This window comes from Clinocottus analis, unplaced genomic scaffold (assembly GCF_023055335.1).
Source record: "Clinocottus analis isolate CAN_PGR_092001 unplaced genomic scaffold, fCliAna1.0.p SCAF_3, whole genome shotgun sequence".
Lineage (NCBI taxonomy): Eukaryota > Metazoa > Chordata > Actinopteri > Perciformes > Cottidae > Clinocottus > Clinocottus analis.
In genome coordinates, this window is record NW_027176042.1 from 8,996,905 (window position 1) to 9,020,166 (window position 23,262).

Here is a 23,262-nt window from a genome sequence, read left to right on the forward strand (position 1 = left end):
CTTTTGTAAGGGGACTGACTTTATAAACGTTCCCAGGATGTCCCTTGTCCCCATTCGAAGATTAACTGAATAGTTGACAGGTTAATTTGTTTTTTATATTGATTGGTGTAAGTAACAGCTCGTAACGAGGGTTGAGAGCAGCGCCTGTCACGTGTTTACAGAAAACAGCACATGCTGCAAATTTCGTGTTTAGTGTTATTGTCACTGGAAAATACACAAAACACATTTGCAAAAGCTAATGCTTGTAAAGACTGTTCACGGTGCTTATCCTACAGAAGTTAAAGAGATACATTAAACCTGTGTAAGAGGTTGTTGTTCATGGTGAGCAAGACAATGATCAAAATGTTGAATGTGAATGCTGAAAGACACACATCCTGCTGTTAAGAATATCCCCGTATTGGACAGAGAATATAATATTCAAGCACAGTGGTGTAGTGGCTCGCAGTGTGACCTCACAGCAAGAGGGGCCAGCGTTTGATCCTGTTCGGTGTTGCTTCTGTGTGGGTTTCTCTAGCTTCCTCCCACAATCCAAAGACATGCAGCTCAGGTTAATTGGAGACTCTAAATATCCCGTAGGTGTGAATGTGAGCGTGACTGGTTGTCTGTCTCTGTATGTGCCCAGGGATAAACCGGCGACCAGTCCGGAGTGAACCCTGCCTTCGCCCTATGAGCCTGAATAGGTTTGGATAATGGTGTGAGATATTCAAGATTTGGTAAATTGTAGAATCATTATCTACAGGTATCTGAATCAAGGACCACACAAGCATGTGTGCACGGTGCACTTGTGTATGTCGACATACAGGCTTGTTCTTAACATGCTTGTTAATCCTACTGTTTCAAGCATGTTAATCCCACTTTCTTAAGAAAGATCGCAGCAGGTCTTGATTGATAATCTGGCTTCCAATAATCGCATGCACTGTAGCCCTTTCTAATCCTCTCTGCTTTGTGTTACCTTTCTGCCATTTTGCCCCCATCCCTGAGCTTGAAGAGGGTTAAAAATGTTTTCAACAAGAGGTTATTGCAAAAAAATACTCACCGTCCGGTAACTCTATAATATCCCCTGATACAATGTGCACTGTCCTTGTTTGCATTGGGTTGTTGGATTGACACAGACGAGGGGATAAATTAAAAATGACCAAATGGAAAACTTTTTGTCTAACTGCATAAGAACATTCAAAACAACACAATCCTATAAAACAACAATATGAATGCAAATGATCAGTCGCCTCTGCAGTAGTATCGTTGGACAAAACTGAAATAAAACAAGGATTTTGTGGGAGCTTGACATCATTAACATCAACCAACATATAATTACTTTTCCATCATGAATTTCGCAGTAAATAGTAAGTTACTTTCACAACGCAGCTTGTGTAACAGCTCACATGTTGCAGTGCCTTACAACACAACACCCAGAAAGGAAACTACAATCCCAACCTGTATGTTGTTTCCCAGAATCAACAACATACAGACACCATCTTCAATTGATGTTCGTTTTTTATTTCATTTTTACACTTTGCAGATTATTCATATTTCTTTATTTTTTTGAATTGCATATACCTTTTTTTCATATGACAAAACACACGTACATTTACTGTTATTTACAATCAACAATCATTTGTGGCAGAGAAGTCAGTGGTCTTGATGTTAAGTCTAAGCAGGCCCAACTTTGGAGACTTCGGTCACTGATGATGTCGACGACTCTTCATCCTCAGCTCCGCCCATTCCCATCATCTTCATCATGCATGCCCGGAACTAAAAGACATCAAAGGAAAAATACATTACAAATAAGCCTTTTGAAGCATACCTGTTGTGGGTTTTTCAACATGACAGGCCATATTAACTGACCTGTTTATTGAGGAGAACATAGATGATCGGGTTGTAGACTGTAGAAGCCTTGGAAAAGACGGAGGGTATTGAAGCAAGCCTCAAGTCGAAAGGCTGCCCTCGGTTGTTGACCACCCAAATAGCAAAGGAAGCATAAGGCATCCAGCACACCAGGAAGCCCATCACCATGAGGACCACCATCCTGGTCACCTCCCGCTCGGCCTTCTGGGTGGAGGCCGACTCTGCTTGGGCCTTCGCTGCCTGTTGAGAGAGAAAGGTGAGCCAAGTCTCATCTTCTTCGTGTTTAGTCGGCCAATGCGCCAAAAAGGTAACAAGCAGATTTACACAATTGTTAGCCAAACAACATTCTTTCTTCGTTTTCACTTTTTTTTCAAACTTTGCCTCACCATTTTCAATGTGAAGAGGAGCTGGACGTAGCAAAAGACCATGATTGAGAGGGGAACAGTAAAGTGGCAGGAGAAGAGATACAACACGTAGGACTCATTGTTGTATTTGTTGTTTGAGGTGTACCAGTCTGGACCACAGGAGCACTGCAGGCCCTCTGGGATGTACCTGGAGAGAAAAACATAAGAGCAATGAGTGAGCATGGCCGCTTTGCATCCATCATGTCAGTGCAGATGTAAGAGTGTGCAAGTAATACTGACCTGCTCCATCCAAACAGAGGAGGAATTGAGGCAGATATTGCCAAAACCCAGGTGACTACGCAGCAGCCCAGAGCATGGTCAGGCTTGAAAATAAAGGTACCAAGTGGCTTGCAGATGACCAGCCATCTTTCAAAAGCAATCACAGAAAGAGACCACAGGCTTACCATACCTGAAACGACATAAAGTAGGATTAAAAATGTTTTTACCTAATCAAAACTCAAGTTTCTTGACCTCATAGAATGTGTCGCAAAGTTTGTCTTACCGCCAAGCGTTGCTAAAAAACCTTCTATCTTGCATGCGAGTGCTCCGAGGATGAAATACTTGTTTGCAAAGCTGCAGAAGGCAGTGAAGGAGCCCACACTGGCAACAAGAAGGTTTGCCAGAGCCAAGTTCACCAGGATGTAGTTGAGATGGGATCGGAGCTTCTTGTTTTGGACGGTGCACGCAACCGTAAGAGTATTGATGAAAGTGCCCACAATAAATATAAAAAGCATGAATACGGCCATTACATAGAAGATGCCTGAACTTGCTAGATGGTCCTGGGGGACCAGGAAGGGGCTGAGAGACGTGATGTTGTCCGTATCCAAGGGTATGGGGATAAAGAAATCCGCCTGTAGCTCCGTGACACGACCGTGCTTCATTTTGACCCGAATGTGAATCAGAAAAATCTAAATTAGCTTTTAATGTGATGGTCCACTCAGCGTCTTCTGCTATATCGCTATGGCAGTCCACCACAAATGACAAAAGCCCATTTATAAGGCTGTCCAACAGAGCATTTAATTAATTGAATGATTAAATAATGAATTGTTTGGCTAAATAGAGACCCTGAAGGATTGCCAAGGAGATTAGAGTATGACAGGAAGCAATGCGATCTACAAACACATTATACAATGGAAAAAAAACAGGCCAGTACATGATTTTGGATATCATTAATCACAGCAGTGAATTTATCTCATTACTTAGATGTAATTTCAGGTCCAAAGAACAGTACATTAAAATATGCACATTGATGCTAGATGTCCTGACATGACCATGCATTCACCCATGAGTGAACAGTTGAGTTGCCCAAGCTGTTTAAATTGTTTTTTATTTGTTTGTCCAGTGATCTATTAGATTAGGACTGCTAATCACATTCAGGATGCCCTTGGGTAACCTGCTTTCTGTTGGTTTTAGGATGGATGATCTCTTCCTTCATTATCGTATCAGGATCAAGAAAGGATTACTCTGTGTGGAGCATGGATCTCAACAGAAAGGAGAGCGTTTCCATTTTTCCACATCAGAATCAAATATTGTACGGAGAGCTTGCTGTTGAGATGAAGTGGAAACATAAGTCTGCACTTCCTGTCTGAAAGGCTATGACGATTTCTGCAATTTCTATTGGAAATATACAAACTTCTGTTACGTACTGAGCGACATCTTACACAGTGAACAGCAAATATTGCTTTCTGCTGCTCTAGCTAAAAGTAAAGGTGTGCAAATATCTAAATAAAAAAAACAATGCAAAGGAATTTGGCCTAATTGACCTAATTGAATTTAAAAGAAGGCTGTAAAAAAGGACTGAGACAAGAAGGTCCAGAATAGATGTACTAATGTACTCTGCTATTTAGATGCAAAAATAAACATTAAAATTTAATACTAGCAGAGCTGTTGTTGAAAGTATAGAAGGAACAGACTTTCAGAATAAAAGGTCCGTTGGGAAAACTGCCTGGGTTCTTTGAGCAAAATAAAAAGTAAGGTGTTCATGAGGTAGACAAACAAAATATTGGACATAAGAAAACCCAATACAAGTACAATCAGCATTTGGTTGTGAAAACTCTGTTTTAGAATAACAATACTCAAGATATAATTTCATGACCTCCGTATTATAATGATTGTTTAGACTTCTGATTTCATGTCACAAATCCCTTTCAAAAATGTATCAATATGGCGACAAAATGAAGATTGAGAAGAAAAAAGCTCACACACTGATCTTCTTTGAATCTTAAACAGGTGAGAACCCACGTACATCTCCTCAAAAACCTGCACCACCAGCTGCCTTTATCCATGACCCACGTCAACTTGTGAGGATTTCACATGATGATCTCTTCAGGCTTTTAACGCTTAGTTCTCTAGCCGTTTCTTAAGACTCTTACCATTTGTAAACCATTACCGGCAGCTCAAAACGTTATGTTAAGTCAAGGTGTTTGTCTGAGCTCCATTGACCTGTTTAACCCGCTTCTGTTCTCGCTATCGAGGTGAACAGACACGTCAGTGAGCGCTGATAGGATACGAACTGCTCATTTAGTTAAATGGTAAATATTATTTTGGAAGTTCAGACATTTCCACTATTTCTTTCTTTAGACCGATTACAATGTGGTGTTTTTTCTTATAATTACAATCTCAATTGTGAGTCTCTATGACTCTGAATAAATCCCTCTCCTGGTCAGGAAAGGGAATTCCCTAAGGAAAAAAGGAAAGAAGAGATTTGGATTAAAAGGAGTACACATTCCATACAACTACATGTTACAACAGTTTGTGTCAACTTGATGGACAAATGATCTGTTAAATTGCTGCTATATTAATACAGACAACACTCAGTGTCACTTAAGCACATTATGTATTATTAGTGTCCACAGTGTACGCTGTTTGACTCGCTGCTGTGAAGCACACCGTGTCAGTTTACCTCTTAACCGTATCTTTTATTGCTCTGGTTATATTAATTTGTACTGTGTGTTGCTTTTTACTTTATATTCTTATACTAGTTGTAAATTCCTTTTATTTAATTTATAATTTCTTCTATTTCTGTCTTTCGCTGCTCTAACACATGGAGCTGGAGAAAGGCCTGTCTTCTTATCTTAGTATTGAGTTTTAACAAGTCTTCAGATGATTGAATAGATTGCCTGTGTGATGGGAGCAGCCTTCTGTTGTTTTCACTTATTATCATCGCATGCCATTCAATTTGGCTTTAAAGTCAGCTGCTGCATTAGTGCTGATCATAAAGCTTGAATTAGAAAAATCTCAAACTGCTCACTGTACATTAACAAAAGAGGATTTAAAAAACTACAATATTGTAGCTATACAATATTGTAGCATTTTTTTTACTGTAACCTTTTCATCTTTCGGTTCATACATCATTGATTGTTAGCTTTGGTATTGCACTATATTACTGCTCCATAAACACACTAAAACGACCCTATTTAAATGCAAGGCACACCCAAAAAGGTGATTTTGATTGTCAAACAATCAGACCTCTCAGGGTGTCTACAGTCTGTACTTGATTAACATTTCCCTTTATCACTCATGAGCTTTGATGCACCTATTAGAACAATAAACAATTATAATGTTTACTGGCACTGGTGATCATCCCATCATCAACCTGAGCAGAAACTTAATCAGACATAATAACCCAACTAGGGGTGTGCAGGGGTTTTAAGTTTCCAACTATTTTTCTTTAGTCTGTATGGAAATGGTATTGTTGTAGTTGTAATTCAGTATAATGACAGCACACAAAATCATTAATAAAATAATTAACTGATGAAAATCAAAACACCCTGGCCCTGTTGGATTCATACATAACTTGTTCAAGTCTGGTATGTTGCAAAAAAGGACCATTTGAATTAAACTATAAGCACAGTCTTTCCATATTCATTAGATGTTTTTTTTTCACATGTATTAATGAAGCAATAATTAATACTATATATGTTTGTGGTACATTAAGAATAGATTCAAATAATAGATGGATAGATATGTCCATCTATTATTTGAATAATATATTATTGAGTAATATTGAATAATTATTTGAAATAATTTGAGGATATCTTGTAAAATAGACTGCTATTTCAGTTTACTGACAAAACACAAATCAAACTTTCTCTTAAATGTCCATATTTAAAGCAATTTATTGTATTTTCAGTGTAAATTCAGAAGAAATTAAATATGTACTGTTTTGAAGAGAGACGATTTGTTAATTGATGTAGATAGTAATGCACTACTTGTATCAGTGGAGGGCGCACTAACGATGGGTGTGGGCGTGGTAACTGCATAGTACGCTTCACGTGAGCGCTTATCTGTAAATAAGTGCTTTTACACTATTATTGTGCATGTGAAGGCATACCTCACTACGTTTACAGTGGAAAAAAATCCACATTGCTTTTAATATTAAAATAAAAGAGATTTCAGCACGGATGTCGCCATCTTTACTAAGGGACAATAAGCCGAGTGCTATAACGCAACTTGTTGTAATTTTCAAAACTTGTCATGTGTTTTTTTTCCATCGATTTAAATTGTTCCCAAAAGCACCTTACGATGTAAGGCATCCTTAGCCTATTCAAAATGACAAGTGACAAAAACGTTATACGTTTCTGTCGGAAATGGTTAGCGAGCGGGTCTCTGTCGCCATGTTTACTTTGGGTGACGCCAACTCTCTTCCATTTTCCTCCGCCTCTGGTTGTCAAGAAGATGGCAGCTTCCAGGCAGGCATGAGAGGAAATACTTCTTTAAAAATCGAATGAATTTGGATTATTGCCTCAAGATAAGACCACATACGCGTGTTTTTGCAATTTCTGCATCGAAATAAGTAAGTGAAATTCAGAAATATTTGCGCCTTTTTTGGTTTGTTATGTTTTGTTGTGGCAGACCGCCCGGCCATTTTTCTTGTGGGAGCTGTAGAACTAGGCCGATTGTCGAAAAGATGGCTGCTTCCAGAGACGGCATGAAACATAATAACACTATGTTTATGCAGTTTCACTCTGTTTAGCTGCGTTTTAAGACCGTTGTTGCAACTACACTTGTATCAGGTAAAATATGCATGTCAGTATATAACGCAGTTACATTGCATTTAATTAGAATATTTGGCGAAGCTCTGACAGATGCCAGCCTTAATGCTAACGCTGTTAGCTTGAACAAATTAGGGGGAGCGACTTGCCGCTAGTGCTAACGGAGTAAAGCTAACGTTAGATTCCTTTTGATTACCACAATTTGGCGTAATTTATTTGAATATTTCAACACGGTATGGAGTTGCCGTTTTGGCGCGTGCCCTTCACGCTGTTGAATCTGTTAATATAAGCTTCTAGTGTGTATTTAGTGCCAATAATTACGTTAAAGGGACTGTAGATAATGCTAAGCTGGTTAGCTACAATATGGCGACTCCCACAGAGGCATGAAAATAGCCGACTCTTGTTCACAGTCCTAACTGTGGATTAAGTTTGTGGTGCTACTACGTAAGCTTCTGCTGTGTTGGCCTACTACAGTTTCATTGAATTTGTTTTTATATTTAGTGTTTTTCTTCGCTTGTGTGGCAGCTTTCATCTATTTTTCTTTTTCGTTCGCTTCCGCCATTTTTCAGACGGGCATTCGCGTTAGCGGCGGTTTGTTTGGTTACAAGATGGCGGCTTCCATAGGTGGAATTCAATGGTTAGAAATAACTAAGACACAACTCTATGAAAGATTCGATGTATTTATCAGCACAGCTGCATCGTTAAACGCACAGCATGGGCTATTAATCAGTAATTACCATCGAACACGTTCTCTGCATTGTTCTGTGCGTTTTGGATTGATTGTGTTCAATAGCCAACAGTTAGCTGCTAATACAGCGAGCGTTAGCTTGCTGCCACACAACGACCGCACAAACTGTTTTTAGAAGTTGGCCGACGTTACACGGCACGGCCGGTTCCTGCTGATAAGTTTCTGGAGTCGATATCGTTTGATTACCACAATGACTCAAGCAGTCAAGTGTAATGTTGTGTAATTATTCTCTTTAACAGAATCATGTCTGCCCCTGGCTCCGCGGTGTCTGGGACCACAGCGTCGGTTCTGCAGCCGCGGTGGAAACGGGTCCTCGGATGGTCCGGTCCCGTTCCTCGGCCCAGGCATGGGCACCGAGCTGTTGCTATAAAGGAGCTAATGGTTGTCTTTGGCGGTGGAAACGAAGGGATTGTGGATGAATTGCATGTATACAACACTGGTAAGACAAACTTTGCATGTGAAACTTTACCGATTATTCGTTGCAGCAAGCACCGTGTTCAACTTAACGAATCTTCAGATGTGAAATAACCTACAACTCTTTTGTTCACATTGAGTCTTCGCCCTAAACAGATCTATGTTATGTCTGCCCCTGGCTAAAGACCGATTCGTGATGTGCAAACTGTGTAGCCTATAGGCCTCAGCAGGCCAAGCAAGTCCGTGTCGGATTAAATTTGGCCCCCTCTACCGGAGACGGGGTGTAAATGCACGTTAAAAAAGGCGGGCTAAAATAAAATGGATGATGCTGGTTGGTTTAAGTATATCCTCTGCCCCAATTTCCTGCACATAAACCAATAAGGACAGATAAATACATCACATTTTCTTTCTGTATCCTTATCACTAAATCTACATTTTGGTTTATGTATAATGCTCATAAGAGGGTTGTTTTGGAGTTATTCCAGCAGTTCACACCAATGTTTAGTTCATAACATTAACTTCCTTCATAACTTGAATTACTTTATATGAGTAAGCCTCAACTGTTAACTTCCATCATCATTGTGTTTTTAATTTCTAGCAACAAACCAGTGGTTTATCCCAGCGGTTCGTGGTGATATCCCGCCTGGTTGTGCTGCATATGGTTTTGTCTGTGATGGCACCAGATTGCTGGTGTTTGGTGGGATGGTGGAGTATGGAAAGTACAGCAACGATCTCTATGAACTACAGGTAATCCGTCTGTGGAAAATAACTCACACTTTTGTCTGACATTTGCACAATAAGACAATGCAATTGTTTTGATGTGTTTACAATTGTATCAATCTATTTAAAAAGGCTGTTCTGGTAGCTTATCCTACCATGAAATGGAGACAAATATTTTAACAATACAAACAAATGTTTGACATGTGAGTTTGCCTGCTCATATTTTTTTAAGATCAAAGCAAAGTGCACCTTTTCACGGCTACAACCGTCTGTAGAGATTGTAGATATAGAAAAAGAGTTTAAAATCACTGTCAAAGTTATAGTTTCAATGATACGGTGTAGCTTTTTACATAAGCAGAGGAAAAGCAGAGATCAACAAATGTAATCCGTCATTGTTACGTGTAAATTTCACTCTTGTGCATGTAAATGTACTCTGTGCAGTTCAGCTATAAACAATGATGGTAAGCGATGGAACTCAGTTGAATGAAGACATAAATCCTGAATTATCAAATGTAGAGTGGTAGGTGTGTTGCATAGTTGTTGGTGTGCAATTGATTCTGTTTGTATGCAGTATAAAGGTTTCATTTCAACCTCATCCTATGTTAAATGTGGCTCAACAGGATACTAATCAGCCCAAGTTATTCTGCTTCTGACATGTGCACTTTGCCAAAATCATGTATTTATTGTCAAACTTAAAAAGCTTCAGTCTGCACAATGGAGGACGTTTAAGTTGTTGTTATTGTGTTGTAGTTCTGGTTCGGACATAAAATAGATACGTTCCAAAAAGGTTTTGTCAACCAGAGTCCAGATGTTTTTTAGCCACTAGAAAATGGAATAGATAAATATTAAATGGAAAATAAGTTTTAAAAAATCCTTATCAGATAGCCAGAATAGGGAATGTGGTCAACTTGTGCTTGGTACAGTTTCTGCTCAGACATGAAGATAATATCATAATATGTTGTTTTGACCATGTTTTTTTTTTTTGTTACAGGCCAGCAGATGGGAATGGAAAAAGTTGAAAGCAAAAAACCCGAAGAATGGTCCTCCTCCTTGCCCTCGTCTTGGCCACAGTTTCTCACTGGTTGGCAACAAGTGTTATCTGTTTGGTGGACTAGCCAATGACAGCGAAGACCCAAAAAACAACATTCCCAGGTACAAATTTTAACGACATGGCCCTTTGCGCCTACTTTAACTAGCAACACAATTGTGACTTCTGTTTTTTTTTTAATTTTCAGATACCTGAATGATCTGTACACACTTGAGCTACGTGCAGGCTCCAGTGTGGTTGGATGGGATATCCCAATCACATATGGCGTTCTGCCTCCTCCTCGTGAGAGCCACACTGCTGTTGTATACACAGAAAAGACAAGCAGGAAATCTCGCCTTATAATCTACGGAGGGATGAGTGGTTGTCGCCTTGGAGATCTGTGGACACTTGATATTGGTATGTTTGTATAATAACAATTGTGTATAGAAAAATTATACCACCCAGAGAAAGTGCTGCGGTTTATACTCAATCCGACCAACAGGGATTGAGCATCATCATCCTTAGAGTCTCACACTTTCAGAGAGGATTCAAAGTTGGTCAATGATGTGTATAAGTAGGCCTTACCCGAGGTTCTTTAATGTATGCGGTTGTGTGTCAAAATACAAAAGGGCTTTTGTATAACATCCTGCTGCTGGTCATTGTCTCCAGATACCCTGACATGGAACAAACCATCAGTAAACGGGACGGCACCACTCCCCAGAAGTCTTCACTCTGCCACAACCATCACAAACAAGTGAGAAACTGCTTCACCTACGCAGTAACACATTGACATGTTTTATTAAATCACATTTAAACTCCCAGAAGATCAGGCTGTGTTTTACAGCAACAACGTGCTTAAATCTCACAGAGTTTTCTTTTGTCTCAATTTGCAGGATGTACGTTTTTGGAGGATGGGTTCCATTGGTAATGGACGATGTCAAAGTGGCCACACACGAGAAGGAGTGGAAGTGCACAAACACTCTTGCCTGTCTAAATCTAGGTTGGTCTAACTCTGTATTTATTACACTTTGTTTTACCTTTAAAAAAAAAAGAGGTTTGACTAAAACAGCTTCACTGGAGTTTATTTCTGTACCTTGTATGTCTGTAGACTCCATGTGTTGGGAGACGGTGTTGATGGATACTCTTGAAGACAACATCCCAAGAGCCCGTGCCGGCCACTGTGCTGTAGCCATCAATTCTAGACTTTATGTATGGAGCGGACGTGACGGTTATCGTAAAGCTTGGAACAACCAGGTCTGCTGTAAAGACCTCTGGTACTTGGAAACAGGTAAGTGTTGTGTAACACAGCCTTGTCATTTAAAAAGACTTCTCTGGGTCAGCTTCTTAAATCGTGTCAATGTTGTCCCCCCCAGAGCGACCCCATGCCCCTGCCAGGGTCCAGTTAGTCCGTGCCAACACGAACTCTCTTGAGGTGAGCTGGGGAGCCGTCTCCACCGCTGACACCTACTTACTGCAGCTGCAGAAATATGACATCCCTGCAACTCCAGCTACAGCCTCACCCATCATGAGTGCCACCCCTGTGCAGCCTTTGAACTCTCCAAAGAGCCCTGCACTGGCTGCTGTAGCACCCTCTGTTCAGAGCCTAACCCAGACAGGTATTATAACCTCTTTTCCACTGCTTTCAAGTTCATCGTTTTCACCTTAAAACCAGAAAACTCAGCAATTGCAAAAATGCTGCACATAAAGTCTGATCATTGGTTTCCTGTGTTGCAGCTGTCTTGAAGGTTGCAGCTCAACAGTCTGCAACAGGCACATCTATTGTCACAGTCCGCCCCAGCCAGCCTGGGAAATCCCCCGTCACTCTGACATCCCTTCCACCAGGTGTTCGTATGGTAATGCCTGCCCAAACCGCCCAAGGATCGGTACGACCAACAATTTTGCACTGTATTTTATCGTATTAAAATATCATCAATACATATAATTTTCAGAAGATAATAGTCCAATGATGTGTCTTCTTGCTTGTTTTTTTGTTTTTTAGCCAATTGGGAGTAGCCCTCAAATGAGTGGCATGGCAGCTTTGGCTGCAGCAGCTGCAGCAACACAGAAGATCCCGCCCTCTTCTGCAGGCACTGTCCTCAATGTTCCAGCAGGTGCCACCATTCTCAAAACAGTAGCGGTTTCCCCTGGCACAACCACAATGAAAATGGCTTCTCCACTTATGGTATACATCTCACTAAACATTCTCATTTAAAATTTTCTGTGCCTTCTGTCTGTCCTGGGTCATTTCTGAAAATGTCGTTGTGCTTTTAGGTCAGTAACCCGGCCACCCGAATGCTGAAAACGGCTGCAGCCCAGGTGGGCACAGCGACTCAGTCCTCTCCCACCACCACCAGACCAATCATCACTGTGCACAAGTCTGGTGCAGTCACAGTGGCCCAGCAGGCCCAGGTGGTAACCACTGTGGTGGGAGGAGTAACCAAGACCATCACCCTGGTCAAGAGTCCCCTCACCATGGGGAGCGGTGGCACTCTGGTAAGAGAGTAGGACAATGTGGAAATGCTGTAGCACAATTTAAAACTGCACCACCACTCCGAGAGCACCCATTGGTGTGTTAACATACATGCTGTAAATTATGGGTTCTGTAAATTGCTTTTTTCACACCTTTTAGTTTTTTATGTCTTCACCCATGACGGTGACCAAATGCACTGAGCTTTAACTAGTGGCGGAACAGAGTAAATGTTGAGGGATTTTACTAAGAAAACAGCAAGCGTGATGTTAGTGATTTGCATGACTGTTGGTATGTTAGGGCTGTGATGATCCAGCTTACCAATGAACTCATTGATCTTTCCAATGTTTTCTAGCGACTTATGAACTTGAGTCTCTCTCTTATGTTTGCAGATCTCCAACCTTGGCAAGATGATGTCTGTGGTACAAACCAAGCCAGGACAGACATCGGCTATCACAGGCCAGGCATCTACCAACCCTCTCACACAGCTCATACAGGTCAGCTATATGCGTGAGTGCTGAAGAAAAAAACAGAGACAGGCAGCAGATGTCTTTTTCAAAAGCAGTTGGCGTAACGTTCTCCCCTCTCCCCAGACAAAGGGTCCCCTCCCAGCCGGCACCATCCTGAAGCTGGTGACCTCCGCAGATGGAAAGCCCACAACTATCATCACCACCTCCCAGGCAGGAGGCACAGGACACAAGCCCACTATCCTCAACATCAGTGGCGTCTCTCCTTCCACCACTAAGCAGGGCACCACCATAATCAAGACTATCCCCATGTCAGCCATCATGGGCCAGGCTGGAGCAGGTCTAAACTCACGCAAGTTCATGTTCCTAACTACATAACACAACAGCCTGCACGTTTATGACTAGGAATAGTACTACACAAGAAGAGATGTTAAAGTAAAACCTAAACACGATGAACATGTAGATTACATGCTTTTTGCTGTTTGTTTGTCATCTGGTTGGATTTTCAGATGAGCTTTGGTTGCATGCCACAACATAAGTTGTGATTTAGTCTGGCAATCAATGAATACCAAAAACAAATGTGGATAGTGTGTCTTGAGTTGGTCAAATCGGATTTAAATTAACTTGAGGTATACATGCATTGGTTCTTGCAGGTATGACAAGCAGTGCAGGCATGAAAACGCCGATCACAATCCTTACCACAAAGGTGATGACTACTGGAACTCCTGGTAAAATCATCACTTCTGTGCCCAAACTTGCCACTGCAGGTGGTCAACAGGGACTGACACAGGTAATCTAACTGCTTGCAGTCTTTATAGCCATCATCATTTATGTTGCACATAAGGACACTGACTCTGATTTGTGTGTCTGTAGGTGGTTTTAAAGGGTGCTCCCGGGCAACCTGGAACGATTTTGCGCACTTTGCCAATGAGCACAGTCGGTGGGGTTCGACTTGTGACACCAGTGACAGTATCTGCCGTTAAGCCCACTGTCACCACTCTGGTTGTCAAGGGGACTACTGGTAAGAATTTATTTTTTTAATGATTTATTAATAAATCACATGAATATGTTATCACAGATGTACACTACCGTTCAAAAGTTTGGGTTCACGAAGAAATGTCCTTATTTTTCAAAGAAAAGCACTAATTTTAAATGAAGATACATTAAATTAATCAGAAATACACTCTATACATTGTCAATGTGGTAAAAAACTATTCTCGGTGGAAACGTCTGGTTTTTAATAAAATATTTACATAGGTGTATAGAGACTCATTTCCAGCAAGCGTTCGAATGGTACATTGTGTTTGCTCATCGCCTTAGAAGACTAATGGATGATTAGAAAGCCCTTGAAAACTCTTGTTCAGTGATGTTACACAGCTGAAAACAGTTCTGTTGGTGAGAGAAGCGATAAAACCAGCCTTCCTTTGAGCTAGTTGAGTATCTGGAGCATCACGTTTGTGGGTTCAATTATATTCTCAAAATGGCCAGAAAAAGAGAACTTTCATGTGAAGCTCGTCAGTCTATTCTTGTTCTTAAAACAAGAATAGACTGACGAGCTTCACATGAAAATGCGAGAACTTGCGAAGAAACTGAAAATTTGTCTGGTTGACCCCAAACTTTTTAACGTTAGTGTAGTTCTTTATACAATGTATTTTGACCCGTTTTGTTTTTCATCTTTTAATGCCACTTATCTTCCTTCCAGGTGTCACCACTCTTGGGACAGTCACTGGTACGGTCTCCTCGAGCCTGGCAGGAGGCACGGTGGATAGTTCCAATGCCTCTCTGGTCACACCCATCACCACACTGGGAACCATAGCTACCCTGTCCAGCCAGGTCATCAGCCCAGCTGCCATAACTGTTTCAGCAGCACAGACCAACCTGACTTCTGCCTCCACATTGCCCTCCTCCACCATGACTGTGCAAGTAAGACCGCGCAGATTGTAGTAGTGATTAAAAGTCTCTGCTTTTAATCACTATGTTAAAAGTTAAGTTGTTCTAAGGCCTATTTCTGTTACCACAGAACAATGGTTATGTTACTGCTTGAAGAACAATAGGATAAGAGTATAAAATTACTTCCTTTTGAGCTGTCTAACTTGCAATTAACTTAAATTGATTTTCTTTCAAGAACCAGCCCACCCAGGTCACTCTGATCACAACTCCCAGTGGTGTAGAAGCTCAACCAGTGCAGGACCTACCTGTGTCCATCCTGGCTTCACCAACATCTGAGCAGCCTAGCTCTACTGAGGCTGGAACAGCTGGAGAAGGCTCTGGGACCGTCACCCTGGTCTGCTCCAACCCGCCCTGTGAGACCCACGAGACAGGAACCACCAACACAGCCACCACCTCGTCAGCTACAATGGGAGCAGGACCAGTCTGTTCTAACCCGCCTTGTGAGACCCACGAGACAGGAACCACCAACACAGCGACCACCTCCTCTGCTACAATGGGAGCAGGACCGGTCTGTTCTAACCCGCCGTGTGAGACTCACGAAACGGGCACCACCAACACAGCCACAACTGCATCATCAAACATGTCTGCGCCGCGTGTGTGCTCCAACCCACCATGCGAGACCCACGAAACCGGGACAACTAACACGGCTACCACAGCGTCGTCTAACATGGGAGGAGGCCAGCAGCTGTGCTCCAACCCACCCTGTGAGACCCACGTGACGGGCACCACCAATACAGCCACCCAGTCGTCATCTACCATGAACGCTGGCCAGACAAGCACCGTGCAGAGGGTGTGCTCCAACCCACCCTGTGAAACACACGAGACGGGGACCACCAACACGCCGTCCACAGCTACCTCCAGCATAGGCGGCGACCAGACCAGCACAGCGACGGGCCAGGTCCAGAGGGTTTGCTCCAACCCGCCCTGTGAAACACATGAAACTGGCACCACCAACACAGCCACCACAGCCTCCTGCAGCATGGAGACAGGCGAATCCACGAGTATACCCAAATCTATTCTAATGGTATTGATTGTGAAATAAATGTATTGGTGGTCAACCTTAAATTATATGTTTGTGTCCATCAGCAGCCCAGCAGACAGAGGAGGGAGCAGAAGGTACCAGCAGTCCTGAAGTTGCCCCCACCACCACCACTGCTGCTCCAGCAGCAGCAGCAGCAGCAGCAGCAGCAGCCGCAGCAGCAGCAGCTGGCATAGTTACCACTGCTCAGGGCAGGGCCATCACTACCGTCACTCAGTCCACACCAGCCCCCGGACCCTCCGTACCTGTAAGAAATGCACTAATATGCCAGCAAAATTAAAAAGTGATCTAACCAGCACTGCCGAGTTATGCTAATCTCAGTTGATGTCCTCCTGAAACATAATTTCCCATTGTGAACAATCTGCATGTTTTATTTAATCTTTGTTTCTCTCCAGTCGATCTCCTCAATCACAGAGGGCGTGAGCACTGCTGCCGGCTCCACGGAGGAACCCATGCAAACTGATGAAACCACATCAGCAGAAGCTGCACAGGGGGAAGCCACCGCTATGGAGACACAAGCAGAGGTGAATAACAGTGTGATGTCCCACAAAGCCAGCGTTGGCTTGACGTCTATCCAATCAAAGAGGTATAGAGTGCATATGTGAACTGTGTTGTGTTCTTCTAGGGAGAAGCAGCCACAGCTACAGCCTTGAATCTACCCTCAGAGCTGATGTCTGAGGGTCAGGGTGCCACTCTCATGGTGACAGGGTTGTCGGACGAGGAGCTAGCTGTGACTGCAGCGGCAGAGGCCGCCGCTCAGGCAGCAGCCACTGAAGAAGCCCAGGCCCTCGCTATCCAGGCCGTCCTCCAGGCAGCCCAGCAAGCAGTAATGCGTGAGTTCAGCCATAGTATAGTCAGATCTCTCTGCTCACTCGGTTTTGCTTTGATTCTTAAATGTAGTGTCATAGACTAAGGGCTGCCTGTAGTGAAGTGGGGGAAAGGCATGGGAGGCTTCATGTTGTCAATGTATGAATTATCTTCTGTTTGATAGATGAGGGAGATTCCACTGGACAGAGCCAGCAGCCCACCAGCATTCCCATCATGTTGACCCAGCAGGAACTCGCAGCACTGGTCCATCAGCAGCAGCAGCTGCAGCTGCAGGAGGCTCAGGCTGCTGCACAGCAGGCCGCCGTGGACTCGAGCTTGCCCACTGAGGGCCTCGCCCCTGCTGACAGCCTCAACGACCCTTCTGTCGAGAGCAACGGGCACAATGAGATGGCCGCGGCAGTCACCAGTGCCGTGGCATCGCTGTTGCCACGTACCACTGCTGAGAGTAAGTTATTGCTTCTTTTTTGGATGTCTTTTTTAAACAGAGTTTGACTGTTCCTTTTTACTCCATAGCACTCGCTCCATCAAGCACATTTGCACCCTCTGTATCGGTGGCAAGTCCAGCCAAGCTGCAAGCAGCAGCCGCTCTAGCAGAGGTCGCCAATGGGATTGAGGGAGAGGTGAGGTATTGGACAACATCCGGCTGGTCCAGCTTAGTCGAGCAGAGAAGAAATGTAACAGTCTACATTTTTTTTATTTCCTTACAGAAACAAGCCCCTCAGCCAACCCCAATGAAGCCTGTTGCAAAAAAAGAGAACCAGTGGTTTGATGTTGGAATTGTTAAAGTGACAAACATGGTGGTCACCCACTTCTATATGCCTGGAGACAATTCTCAAGGAGATGTAAGTTTCTCAGGAGGCTCCTTTCATGCTTCGACGACTTGATGCCGGAGTGCTCGGTGCATCTTTGACCTTGTGTGTTTTGTTGTTCAGGATGACTCTGGCATCATGCCAGACTACGGCCAGATGAAGAAAATGGAGCTGCAGCCTGGCACAGCTTACAAGTTCCGTGTGGCTGGAATCAACGCTTGCGGTCGCGGGTCTTTCTCTGAGATATCTGCTTTCAAGACTTGCCTACCAGGCTTCCCAGGGGCACCTTGCGCCATAAAAATCAGCAAGGTAAACACACCAGTAAAGCCCCTTTCCCTTCTTTCCTCACGTGGTTGTGGACATACTGGTGTGTAAAACATGACGATGACACCAGTTCTACTGAGCTTTGCTTCCGGGCACTGAGTGGTAATCGTCCACTGTCCCTATGCAGAGCCCAGATGGTGCCCACCTAACCTGGGAGCCGCCCTCGGTGACGTCGGGGAAGATCATCGAGTACTCTGTGTACCTGGCCATCCAGAGCAACCAGACAGCCGAGGCCAAGGCCTCCACTCCGGCACAGCTAGCCTTCATGCGCGTGTACTGTGGACCCAATCCCTCTTGCTTGGTGCAGTCGTCCAGCCTCTCCAATGCCCACATTGACTACACCACCAAGCCAGCCATTATCTTCCGCATTGCTGCCCGCAATGAGAAGGGCTACGGTCCGGCCACGCAAGTTCGATGGCTGCAAGGTGAGCGGACGGCGTCACAGACTATTTCTCACAGATCCTTTTTTTCGGGGCAGTGAGCAATTAATTGTCGTTGGATGTGTTTAAACTGTTTTTATGCTTTTTGTAGAATCCGGCAAAGATGCCGCCTCTGCAAAACCGGCCGCCAAAAGACCAGGCACCTCCCCTGATACGTAAGTACAGTGTCTACATTTGGTACCGTCCACAGAGGCTCGACATTGACACGACACTAATGAATAAAACCTACAATACTTACTCTGGTTTTGTGTGTGCTCTTCCAGTAAGGCTACTGGTCCAAAGAAAGCAAGGACGGACCAGTGAGGTTGCCCAGAGACCCCCCTCCCCCTTTTCTCAGTCTTTTGTCCTTTTTCCACTCGCTGTCCTTTTTATCAGGAAGACTGACCTTCACCCCTCCTCCACCTCCTCATCCTCATCCTAATCTCATCCTCCACCCTTCAAGTCTCAGATCAAGACGGCAATGGAGGCAGAACAAGCGTATGAAGCCGAGATGAAAGTCAATCTGAGAGATGTTTCTGTAGATAAAAACCCTCCTTCCTCCTCGTTCTGTTGGTTGTACTATTTTTAGAGCAACACAAACTTAGAAGCACATTATCTTTTTCAGTCACATCCCCTCCCATCGTTTAACATCTTTTTTGGCTTGTTTCAGTAGTTAAGCAGTGTAGAGAAGAATTTACATCTTTTCACCAACTGGGAGCCAGCCTGAGCTCATTGTTACCTTTTTGTTTTGTCTTTTGCTTTGTGAATCCTGGGGGATGTAGAGAGAGACTACACAAAATGATGTACAGTGTTGGAAAAAAAGCTGTGGAGGCATGAGTTTAGATAAGAGGAAAAATCGGTATGGATACAAATAAAGCACTTGTCCTCAACGACAGAGGACATCATTCTTTTTCCCTTTCTTTTTTTGGTCAAAACAAATTTGCTTCATCAAGAACCAAGTCTGTATTCATCGTGCTGGACTCCAGTCTCCTGTAAATGTCATCAATGTGCGCTTTTTACCCCAAGATGAGGACTGGTGGCCGACACTTCAAAGTGGACAAAAAAATAAAGAGAATGACGAGATTTGTAGAGGATGAATGACAGACTTTGCTAGGACTGAGACTTGCAACACACACACACACACACACAAATCTTCAAAATCTTCCCAAAAAATTAGCAAGCAATGACGCAGAAGATCTTTTGTGTAGTTTATTTTTGTATTTTTTAAGCTTTTTTTTTTTCTTCTTCTCCTGTGTGTCTGTATGTCGTGTGCATTTTAAAAAGACATCACTTTTTTTAACAGTTGTTCATCCCCATAGTTTGTGTTCGTGGGAAGATCGGTGGCTGTGTTGCAGTTGCCACTATATTTTTAAAGAAAAGAAATTTTCATTCAGTTGGTTGTATGTTCTTGTTCACAGATGGTAATGAAAGAGAGAAATACTTTTGCATTTGTTCCATAGTAGAACCCACAGAGGTTATAGGACTGAAGGGAACTTTGAAGTGGACCCAGGGAGAGTTTTTACTTTGTTTACTTCTCAATGCTTGTGTTGCTTTGTTTGCCAAACATGGTATTTCACGGGGTACAAGGAAAACATCAGATATTTTTCGTGCCCCGCCCCCGCCCAAATATCCTGATCAGTTGTCCCACGCTTTTTATGCTCATGAATGTGGCGTCTTACCTCTTTAATTTTTAAAAATGGCAAATTATATTAGTCGACATATTTTCCCTTTCCTATTGATGTATGTGAATCCATTTAATAAATTTTAATTTTTGTTTTCCTTCCACGGCTCTGTATTTCAGACTACAGATGGTGTGCAGCTTACTGTGATGTGTTAACCGTATGTCTTGGACTGGGGACGTCTCGGGAAGAACGCTTACATAGCCGGAGTGTACTCACTTGTAAATTAGTTCGTTCATAGAGCAAGAATAAAACAAACAAAAAAACATCTTGGCCTTTTATATAATTACCTGTAACAAACTGTTTTTACATGTTGGTCATCTCTTGATTGCCTTTTGTGTCTTTACTTATAAAAGAAACAAATATATATATATAAATATAAATATATATAGTCTCCCTGATGGTTCTAATTAGCTTCTGTCCAGCTGATTCACTGTATGAGTCTGAATCACTGCTAGTTTCATTACGGTAAAACAAGTTGTACAGGGAGGAGGTTTCTGGACACAAGTGTGTATCAACTTTGTAAGGGCGGTTTCAGTTGTTACGGTAACGGCCAGGAAGATCCGAGCCGAGGTTTTCGCTCGCCGCCTTTTCTCCGGCTGGCACCTTGGTTTCATGTTTTGTGGTTCCTCCCGATTTCTTACTTCGAAGCGAACGTTCTCTTCATATGCATTCATCATTTTTGTGTGTGTCAGTGTGTCTGTTGAACAAAACTAGACATGCATGCAAAAGCAGTGTATTTTAGTAGTGATGCCTTAAGTTAGACCATAAGCTGAAGGTTCAAAAGAAAAAAACAAGAAAAAAAACATTTACTGAGTTTGTTCCTCTCTCTCTCTCTCTCTCTCTCTCCACGTGGTATACAATTGTGTCCTTTCCTTCCACAGTACCTTTGCTGGGTCACTATTTTTGCACCCTTGTTAGATAGGTCATCATCAGCAGTGCCGAGGTCTCTCTGAACTTTCCCTCCCACTCCGGGACGAGTGCTGCTCTCAGCACTCACAAGTGTTGCGAGTTTCTCTCGGCTGTTTGCAGGTTATCTGGAAATGTCCTGTATTTTCCAATGTGTGTTTTTTGTACTGTAGGGAGTAATGTATCTTTTATCATCAAAAAATAAACATGTTAAACATACAAATAAAAAGAGATGCTGCCTCTTTCTTTGTCTTTTTTTTTTAAACAAGAGGCTGAAAAGTGTCGGACTCACCTGTTGTAAGCCCCCCCGAGCGGCTTTCAGGAACGGTTCCTCCACGTCCAGGTCCTCTTTCGCGCTCCCTTCGAAGTAGTCCGCTCCAACCTGCCCGCACCAGTGCTGGGCCTTGCTGACCGACACCTGCAGGGGCCGAGTCAGTGCATAGAGCGTCAAGCTGTGCTGACGTGACGTGCATGAAATGTACATGAGAATATAATAATGAAGATGTAAACAGGTGCCATGTACACTTTAAATTACATTCTTCAAGCCAGATATTGCAGCTCACAGTTGGTGAAAGCTGCTTTGTACTTAGTTTGTAATGAAATCGTCATAGAGAAGAAAAGGCCTCGACTTAGTGGATAATACATCGACTATAACTTGGGCTGCCAACTATTTTCTTAATCTGTCATGAAAAGGCCAGCGTGTATGATTAATTTTTTTTAAAAATACTGTTGCTCTTATCACCTTTAAAAAAGACCCCTGTTAACCTCCACCCTTTAGTCTCCTTTCCTCTATTGCACAACTGTTTGACACTTATATGGACACTGGCTGACCTCTCGGTGGCTCAGGTCAGTCTTGTTGCCCAGCACAATGAAGGGGAAGTGTTGCGGGTCCTGGGGCTCGCCCTGGATCAGAAACTCCTTCCTCCACTCCTCCAGGGCGGAGAAGCTAGCCGCGGACGTGACGTCAAAGACCAGCATGCAGCAGTGGGCCCCCCGGTACAGAGGGGTGCCCAGAGACTGGAACCTCTCGGTGCCGGCCGTGTCCCACATCTGGGTGCAGATCAACATCCATGTCAAAGCATTAGCAGGCTACCGGACACGTACTGCGCATGACCGTGGCGGGACACGTGGTCACGTGGACAGGTGGACAGGTACCTGAAGGGTGACTGCCTCCCCGTCGATGTTGATGGTTTTGGAGAGGAAGTCTGTCCCCACCGTGGCCCGGTACATGTTGGTGAAGCGGTGATTCACGTACCTGTTCATGAAGGAGGATTTCCCCACCCTGTGTCAACACACACGCGCTCATTAAGTTAAAGGTGTGACGCACGCAAATCTCTCCTAATTCCTCCCAGAGACATTTATGTTATAGGTTTCACCTTTAAATCTCATTTTCAAAAAAAATTTCCTTCATTTTTTCCTCTCAGTATACTAAGTAAACAAGTTTCATCGACTTCAACGATTCATAAAATACAGTACTTTCTTTATATAATATATATGTGGGGTTTTTTAAATTCATAATATGCTTTACAATTACATATACCACAAAAACAAGTCCTAAAGAAATACAAACCCAAACATTGTTCAAACACAGAGATGTGTTTTACATTGCGCAATAAATGAAAGTGAAACGGCTGTCGAGGTCGCAGCAAATCAAAAGTTTTAAACAGGGGAGATTAGATTAAAAAAGGCTGGTCGACGTTACCCGGAGCTTCCTATGAGGATTATTTTCAGTGTCACCGGACTCTTTCTGTCGCTCATGTTCGGGTCTGTTCAGGTTTGGTTTCCAGCAGGAGCTTCAGCTGCTGCCGCCTTCAAGAGCTCTTCGGAAATTTTGCCTCTCGGTAGTTTGAGGATCGTCTCAGTAGTTAGGATATTAGAAAAATGTTAGGAATCCAACTTGAAAAATAAATAATTCATTCTGTCAATGAAACTAAGAGTCCATGAGGTGTTTCAAAGCCCTCTCTACGACGGCAGGAATCAAATTATGGATGGGAAATAAATCAAACCCGACACCTTAAACACGTCTGAGTCCGAACATATTTGCATAAAATGAAATTGAACGTCCACGATATGTCGTTGTCTGTAGAGGGTAAGTTACTAAACCTATGTTCCTGTGTACGAAATGCACTTTTAATTGAAAATGTTAATGTAGCCAAAGTAGCATTTTAGTGGCCAATAATCCCAATAATCTTAAGAGAAAAGTGTCCAAGTGTCCGAAC

At 43.0% G+C, this 23,262-nt stretch overlaps 3 protein-coding genes across 5 annotated transcripts; 1 reads left to right on the plus strand and 2 right to left on the minus strand.

Moving 5' to 3' along the window:
• Positions 1 to 1,650: 1,650 nt before the first annotated feature.
• Positions 1,651 to 3,130, minus strand: LOC137796362 (blue-sensitive opsin-like). Its single transcript, XM_068594261.1, has 5 exons — positions 2,752 to 3,130; positions 2,490 to 2,658; positions 2,232 to 2,397; positions 1,846 to 2,085; positions 1,651 to 1,752 (listed from the first exon to the last, which is right to left on the minus strand). The coding sequence occupies exons 1-5, from the start codon at positions 3,128 to 3,130 to the stop codon at positions 1,651 to 1,653; spliced, it is 1,056 nt and encodes a 351-aa protein (XP_068450362.1).
• Positions 3,131 to 6,904: 3,774 nt separating this feature from the next.
• hcfc1a (host cell factor C1a) lies at positions 6,905 to 20,242 on the plus strand. Of its 3 annotated transcripts, none has more exons than XM_068594258.1 (28): positions 6,905 to 7,044; positions 8,231 to 8,430; positions 9,004 to 9,152; positions 10,117 to 10,277; positions 10,361 to 10,569; positions 10,822 to 10,906; positions 11,046 to 11,152; positions 11,261 to 11,440; positions 11,526 to 11,768; positions 11,887 to 12,035; positions 12,152 to 12,334; positions 12,424 to 12,645; positions 13,012 to 13,116; positions 13,213 to 13,438; positions 13,740 to 13,876; positions 13,960 to 14,107; positions 14,789 to 15,009; positions 15,212 to 16,037; positions 16,123 to 16,322; positions 16,471 to 16,599; positions 16,701 to 16,908; positions 17,067 to 17,348; positions 17,417 to 17,523; positions 17,611 to 17,745; positions 17,836 to 18,021; positions 18,164 to 18,461; positions 18,568 to 18,631; positions 18,740 to 20,242. In XM_068594258.1, the coding sequence occupies exons 2-28, from the start codon at positions 8,235 to 8,237 to the stop codon at positions 18,777 to 18,779; spliced, it is 5,196 nt and encodes a 1,731-aa protein (XP_068450359.1). In that variant the 5' UTR covers positions 6,905 to 7,044; positions 8,231 to 8,234; the 3' UTR covers positions 18,780 to 20,242. The 3 variants fall into 3 exon arrangements, with proteins under 3 accessions (XP_068450359.1, XP_068450361.1, XP_068450360.1); XM_068594260.1 differs by having other exon boundaries at positions 16,126 to 16,322; XM_068594259.1 differs by having other exon boundaries at positions 13,213 to 13,426.
• On the minus strand, positions 19,679 to 22,831 carry si:dkey-13a21.4 (uncharacterized protein LOC494576 homolog). The gene is made up of 5 exons (XM_068594262.1): positions 22,746 to 22,831; positions 22,199 to 22,325; positions 21,875 to 22,093; positions 21,336 to 21,461; positions 19,679 to 21,210 (listed from the first exon to the last, which is right to left on the minus strand). Exons 1-5 carry the CDS (start codon positions 22,799 to 22,801, stop codon positions 21,124 to 21,126), a joined length of 615 nt encoding a protein of 204 aa, XP_068450363.1. The 5' UTR covers positions 22,802 to 22,831; the 3' UTR covers positions 19,679 to 21,123.
• Between the last annotated feature and the right edge of the window lie 431 nt (positions 22,832 to 23,262).